Source organism: Oncorhynchus gorbuscha, linkage group LG07, assembly GCF_021184085.1.
Source record: "Oncorhynchus gorbuscha isolate QuinsamMale2020 ecotype Even-year linkage group LG07, OgorEven_v1.0, whole genome shotgun sequence".
Classification (NCBI taxonomy): domain Eukaryota; kingdom Metazoa; phylum Chordata; class Actinopteri; order Salmoniformes; family Salmonidae; genus Oncorhynchus; species Oncorhynchus gorbuscha.
Genome location: NC_060179.1, coordinates 85,707,326 through 85,714,690, shown reverse-complemented (window position 1 = coordinate 85,714,690; position 7,365 = coordinate 85,707,326). Strand labels below are relative to the sequence as shown.

Here is a 7,365-nt window from a genome sequence, read left to right as displayed (position 1 = left end):
AGTGTCAACATGACTGAGAAGACACATGACCTGGTAGTAGACCAGTGTCAACATGACTGAGAAGACACATGACCTGGTAGTAGACCAGTCTCAACCTGACTGAGAAGACACATGACCTGGTAGTAGACTAGACCAGTCTCAACCTGACTGAGAAGACACATGACCTGGTAGTAGACCACGCTCAACATGACTGAGAAGACACATGACCTGGTAGTAGACCAGTGTCAACATGACTGAGAAGACACATGACCTGGTAGTAGACTAGTCCCAACCTGACTGAGAAGACACATGACCTGGTAGTAGACCAGTGTCAACATGACTGAGAAGACACATGACCTGGTAGTAGACCAGTGTCAACCTGACTGAGAAGACACATGACCTGGTAGTAGACTAGTCTCAACCTGACTGAGAAGACACATGACCTGGTAGTAGACTAGTCTCAACCTGACTGAGAAGACACATGACCTGGTAGTAGACCAGTCTCAACCTGACTGAGAAGACACATGAAAGAGAAAACATAACTACATGTGGAATTTTATCGACATAACATTGCACTTTGTTGTAGCAGGAGGACACATATTCGCTGCCAAAACTGCACATTTACTCTTTTCACCCAATAAATATTAGATATTAGAAATAAATATTCTCTTAGGTTTTAGTATTTGTCACAGTGTAATAGGAAATGTAGTTCTGTCTCTACCTCTCCCCTGGAGCAGAGTGAGCACAGCCTGTCCTCTCTGGGCAGCCAGGTTTGTCTGTGACGACCGGTCTCTATAGCCAGACTGTCCTCTCTGGGCAGCCAGACTGTCCTCTCTGGGTTTGTCTGTGATGACCGGTCTTTATAGCCAGACTGTCCTCTCTGGGCAGCCAGGTTTGTCTGTGACGACCGGTCTCTATAGCCAGACTGTCCTCTCTGGGCAGCCAGGTTTGTCTGTGACGACCGGTCTCTATAGCCAGACTGTCCTCTCTGGGCAGCCAGACTGTCCTCTCTGGGCAGCCAGGTTTGTCTGTGAACACCGGTCTCTATAGCCAGACTGTCCTCTCTGGGCAGCCAGGTTTGTCTGTGACGACCGGTCTCTATAGCCAGACTGTCCTCTCTGAGTCTGTACCTAGTCAATGTATTCCTCCGTTTTCTATCAGTCACAGTGGTCAGATAGTCTGCCACCATGTACTGTCTGTTTAGAGCCAAATAGCACTGAAGTTTACTTTGATTTTCTGTGGTGTCTTTCCAATAGGTGATATATATTTTTATTTTTGCTTTGTGATGATTTGCTTGGGCCAGATTTTCTGAGTGATGTCCTGAGGCTCTATGGGGTTGGTTTGGGTTAGTGAACTGAGCCTCAGAACCAGCTGGCTGACTGCTGTCCTGAGGATCTATGGGGCTGGTTTGGGTTAGTGAACTGAGCCTCAGAACCAGCTGGCTGAGTGCTGTCCCGAGGCCCCATGGGGCTGGTTTGGGTTGGTGAACTGAGCCTCAGAGCCAGCTGGCTGAGGGGACTCTTCTCTTGTTTCATCTCATGACATTGTAGAGCTGTGTGATGGAATGTTTTGGGATCACTTGTTTTTAGATGGTTGTAAAATTGGATGGCTCATTTTCTCTCGTCTAATAAAGGAGAGAGGGGTATTGGCCCAATTCTGCTCTATACGTGTTAATAGGAGTTTCTAATTGGAATTTTGATTTTAATTATCCTTTTAATGGCATAGATTGCTTTGTCTCTCAGCTCATTCACAGCCATGTGAAAGCTACCTGTGTTGCTGATATTTAGTCCTAGATACGTGTCATTTTTGGTGTGTTCTAATAGGTCCAAATATAATTTATATTAGTCATCCTGAGTTCTGCAAGTATTTTGGAATATCATTATATTCAGTCTGACAGAACCTGTGGTTAACGGTCAGAGCCCAGGTCTGACAGAACCTGTGGTTAACGGTCAGAGACCAGGTCTGACAGAACCTGTGGTTAACGGTCAGAGCCCAGGTCTGACAGAACCTGTGGTTAACGGTCAGAGCCCAGGTCATCTCTGTACAGCATACCCTTGATTTCAGTGCTGTGTAGGGTGAGACCAGGTGCCTTGATTTCAGTGCTGTGTAGGGTGAGACCAGGTGCCTTGATTTCAGTGTTGTGTAGGGTGAGACCAGGTGCCTTGATTTCAGTGTTGTGTAGGGTGAGACCAGGTGCCTTGATTTCAGTGCTGTGTAGGGTGAGACCAGGTGCCTTGATTTCAGTGCTGTGTAGGGTGAGACCAGGTGTAGGGTGAGACCAGGTGAGACCAGGTGTAGGGTGAGACCAGGTGTAGGGTGAGACCAGGTGTAGGGTGAGACCAGGTGAGACTAGGTGAGACCAGGTGTAGGGTGAGACCAGGTGAGACCAGGTGAGACCAGGTGTAGGGTGAGACCAGGTGTAGGGTGAGACCAGGTGAGACCAGGTGTAGGGTGAGACCAGGTGTAGGGTGAGACCAGGTGTAGGGTGAGACCAGGTGAGACCAGGTGTAGGGTGAGACCAGGTGAGACCAGGTGAGACCAGGTGTAGGGTGAGACCAGGTGTAGGGTGAGACCAGGTGAGACCAGGTGAGACCAGGTGTAGGGTGAGACCAGGTGTAGGGTGAGACCAGGTGTAGGGTGAGACCAGGTGAGACCAGGTGTAGGGTGAGACCAGGTGAGACCAGGTGTAGGGTGAGACCAGGTGTAGGGTGAGACCAGGTGAGACCAGGTGAGACCAGGTGTAGGGTGAGACCAGGTGAGACCAGGTGAGACCAGGTGTAGGGTGAGACCAGGTGAGACCAGGTGTAGGGTGAGACCAGGTGTAGGGTGAGACCAGGTGTAGGGTGAGACCAGGTGAGACCAGGTGTAGGGTGAGACCAGGTGAGACCAGGTGTAGGGTGAGACCAGGTGAGACCAGGTGTAGGGTGAGACCAGGTGTAGGGTGAGACCAGGTGAGACCAGGTGTAGGGTGAGACCAGGTGAGACCAGGTGTAGGGTGAGACCAGGTGAGACCAGGTGTAGGGTGAGACCAGGTGTAGGGTGAGACCAGGTGTAGGGTGAGACCAGGTGAGACCAGGTGAGACCAGGTGTAGGGTGAGACCAGGTGTAGGGTGAGACCAGGTGAGACCAGGTGTAGGGTGAGACCAGGTGTAGGGTGAGACCAGGTGTAGTGTGAGACCAGGTGAGACCAGGTGAGACCAGGTGAGACCAGGTGCGGCAGATTCTTCTACTGTTTTGGCCAATTCATTTATTGGACATCCCTGTTTCACTCCCCGTCCCTGAGAGAAGAAGTCTGTTTGCTTGTTGTTAATTCATTAATGTAGATTGTTACGAATCCCTTTTGGCCCGACAGTCTAGGGGGGATAGTAATGAGACCCGTAACATAACTCATGCAAATGATAATTGTGACAAAGTAAAAGTGAGAACGAAATAACCACGACAACTGAAATCTACCGTCAAACTCAGGGTTTATTAATAAACACACGGTAATGGGGGGGGCAGGAAAAGGGGCTGAGCTGGACCCAAGGAAAGAAACGATAAATATACAAAAACACCCCTAAGCTAGACTAGCCTACTTTAACAACAGCTAACTAACCAAAAATACAGTGGGTGGTCCGCCCAGTTCTAACTAGTGTATTTAACAAAGTCTACCTACGGGTAGTGTATGCCCATGGGCGACTTGTCTTGGTTTCCAAACAAGTCAGCTCCCCGTACTCGCCCTGAGGTGCGTGTTAGCCGTCCGATGCCACCTGAGTCAGCTCCCCGTACTCGCCCTGGGGAGCGTGTTAGCCGTCCGATGCCACCTGAGTCAGCTCCCCGTACTCGTCCTGAGGAGCGTGTTAGCCGTCCGATGCCACCTGAGTCAGCTCACCGTACTCGCCCTGAGGAGCGTGTTAGTCGTCCGTTGCCACCTGAGTCAGCTCCCCGTACTCGCCCTGAGGAGCGTGTTAGCCGTCCGATGCCACCTGAGTCAGCTCCCCGTACTCGCCCTGGGGAGCGTGTTAGCCGTCCGATGCCACCTGAGTCAGCTCCCCGTACTCGTCCTGAGGAGCGTGTTAGCCGTCCAATGCCACCTGAGTCAGCTCACCGTACTCGCCCTGAGGAGCGTGTTAACCGTCCGATGCCACCTGAGTCAGCTCCCCGTACTCGTCCTGAGGAGCGTGTTAGCTGTCCGATGCCACCTGAGTCAGCTCCCCGTACTCGTCCTGAGGAGCGTGTTAGCCGTCCGATGCCACCTGAGTCAGCTCCCCGTACTCGTCCTGAGGAGCATGTTAGCCGTCCGATGCCACCTGAGTCAGCTCCCCGTACTCGTCCTGAGAAGTGTGTTAAAGTTCTGGTACAATTGATGCCGGCTATACGCACCAGGTCACCAGTACTTCTCCACAGTCAGGTACGTCCTGTGCCTGCACCTCGCACTCTCCCTGAAGTGCGTGTCCCCAATCAGGTACGTCCTGTGCCGGCCCCATACACCAAGCTTCCTGCGACAGTTCCCAGTCCAGAGCTTCCTGCGACAGTTCCCAGTCCAGAGCTTCCGGCGACAGTTCCCAGTCCAGAGCTTCCGGCGATGGTTCCCAGTCCAGAGCTTCCGGCGACAGTTCCCAGTCCAGAGCTTCCGGCGACAGTTCCCAGTCCAGAGCTTCCGGCGACAGTTCCCAGTCCAGAGCTTCCGGCGACAGTTCCCAGTCCAGAGCTTCCGGGCGACAGTTCCCAGTCCAGAGCTTCTGGCGATGGTTCCCGGTCAGGAACCTCCTGAGATGGGCCACGGTCAGGAACCTCCGGCGACGGTCCACGGTCAGGAACCTCCGGCGACGGTCCACGGTCAGGAACCTCCTGAGACGGTCAATGGTCCAGAATCTCCAGCTCCATGGCCGGAGCCTTCCCTTCCCCTGCGCTGATGTCCAGTTCAACTCCAAGGCCAGAGTCTTCTTTTGTGCCGATGCCCAGTCCAGACACAGCGTCCAGTCCAGCTCCATGGCAGGAGCCCTTCTCTGCCCCGATGCCCAGTCCAGACACAGCGTCCAGTCCAGCTCCATGGCAGGAGCCCTTCTCTGCCCCGATGCCCAGTCCAGACACAGCGTCCAATCCAGCTCCATGGCAGGAGCCCTTCTCTGCCCCGATACCCAGTCTAGACACGGCGTCCAGTCCCGCTCCATAGCAGGAGTCTTCTTCTGCACCTAGGTCCAGTCCGGGCACAGTGTTCAGCCTGGGTCCATGGCTGGATCTGCGGGATGAGCGGGTTCTTCGCCCCGCACCAGAGCCGACACTAGACACCCCTCCCCCCTAACCCTCCATTTTTGTTTCAGGTTTTGCAGTCGGAGTCTGCACCTTTGAGGGGGGGGGGGGGTACTGTCACATTCTGACGATAGAAAGCCTTTATTTTCTATGGTAGAGTAGGTCAGGGTGTGACTAGGGGTTTAGTCTAGTTTATATTTTCTATGTGAGGTTCTATTTAGTTGTTTCTATGTTAGTGTTTTGGTATGATTCCCAATTAGAGGCAGCTGGTAATCGTTGGGGATCATATTTAAGTATTTTTTCCACCTGTGGTTTATGGGAAATTGTTTTGAGTAAATGCACGTAGCACCTCTGTTGTCACGGTTTAGTTTATTGTTTATTGTTTTTGTTCAACTATTAATAAATGCTGTGGAACTCAAAATCCGCTGTGCCTTGGTTCGACCATTATTCCAGCGAACGTGACAGACTTAATATTTTCCTCTTCCATTTCACCACAATACCGATCCGGTTTCAACATCCTCGTGCACATAGCGATCTCTTGCTTTTAGGTAGGGAGGGAGGAGGTTATAGACCCAGGTAACTGATAGAGGGGCCAGTTGAACTGTTAGAGGGGCCAGTTGAACTGTTATAGGGGCCAGTTGAACTGTTAGAGGGGCCAGGCTGGGGCCAGTTGAACTGTTAGAGGGGCCAGGCTGGGGCCAGTTTAACTGTTAGAGGGGCCAGGCTGGGGCCAGTTGAACTGTTAGAGGGGCCAGGCTGGGGCCAGTTGAACTGTTAGAGGGGCCAGCTGTACTGTTAGAGGGGCCAGGCTGGGGCCAGTTGAACTGTTAGAGGGGCCAGGCTGGGGCCAGTTGAACTGTTAGAGGGGCCAGCTGTACTGTTAGAGGGGCCAGGCTGGGGCCAGTTGAACTGTTAGAGGGGCCAGCTGTACTGTTAGAGGGGCCAGTTGTACTGTTAGAGGGGCCAGTTGAACTGTTAGAGGGGCCAGTTGTACTGTTAGAGGGACCAGTTGTACTGTTAGAGGGGCCAGTTGTACTGTTAGAGGGGCCAGTTGTACTGTTAGAGGGGCCAGTTGTACTGTTAGAGGGACCAGTTGTACTGTTAGAGGGACCAGTTGTACTGTTAGAGGGGCCAGTTGTACTGTTAGAGGGGCCAGTTGTACTGTTAGAGGGGCCAGTTACATTAGACGTTATTGTCACATCGTTTTCTTCACAAAAGACCATGTTCATAATCACCATCGTTGTCTAATAACAGATGTAAAATAAAAGAAAGATAGCAACAATTAGTTGAGTAAAAATGATTTCGTACTCCACATTTAGGGGGGCCACAAGGGGGTCCAAACTGGTTGTCACTGCCCCCCCCCCCCCCCACCCTCCCCAGAACCGCTAGTGCCTGAAAGTGACTCATCTCCCCCTTTAGAATGGAGAAACTCTCCTCATTAAGGGAATGTATAAATGTATGACACAGAGGATGACCTTTTTATCGGACCTGTAAAGATAGATCTGTAAAGATAGATCTGTAAAGATAGATCTGTAAAGATAGATCTGTAAAGATATTGTTGATTTATAACCAGATAATGTATTCTCCTGTTTTGAGTCTCTGCTCTCTCTGTCCCTCTCTGTCTCTCCCTCTCTCTCTCTCTCTCTCTCTCTCTGTGTCCCTCTCTGTCTCTCTCTCTCTCTCTCTCTCTCTCTCTCTCTCTCTCTCTCTCTCTCTCTCTCTCTCTCTCTCTCTGTCTCTCTGTGTCTTGCTGTGTCTCTCTGTGTCTCTCTGTGTCTCTTTCTGTCTCTCTGTCTCTCTCTGTCCCTCTGTCTCTCTCTCTCTCTCTCTGTCTCTCTCTCTCTCTGTCTCTCCATCTCTCTCTCTCTCCGTCTCTCTCTCTCTCTCTCTTTCTCTCTCTCTCTCTCTCTCTCTTTCTCTTTCTCTTTCTCTTTCTCTCTCTCTCTCAGTGAGTGGGGGCTGGTCTTCGTGGACTGAGTGGTTGGAGTGTAGCGCCCGCTGTGGGCGGGGCTGGCAGAGACGGACACGCAGCTGCACCAATCCCGCTCCTCTAAACGGGGGTGCCTTCTGCGAGGGCCCGCCTTTTCAGAGAGTTACATGCACCACTCTATGTCCAGGTAAAAAGGATTGACGGGTGTTGGCCCTGTTAAAAAC

General features: G+C 51.8%; 1 protein-coding gene across 1 annotated transcript in view; it reads left to right on the top strand.

Annotated features, from left to right (window-relative positions):
- Positions 1-7,365, top strand: part of LOC124039397 (netrin receptor UNC5B-b-like) — a 258,195-nt gene that overhangs the window by 204,335 nt on the left and 46,495 nt on the right. The window contains exon 6 of the mRNA XM_046355361.1: positions 7,161-7,328. Coding sequence (XP_046211317.1) covers positions 7,161-7,328 — 168 coding nt within the window. The remainder of the gene's footprint in view (positions 1-7,160; positions 7,329-7,365) is intronic.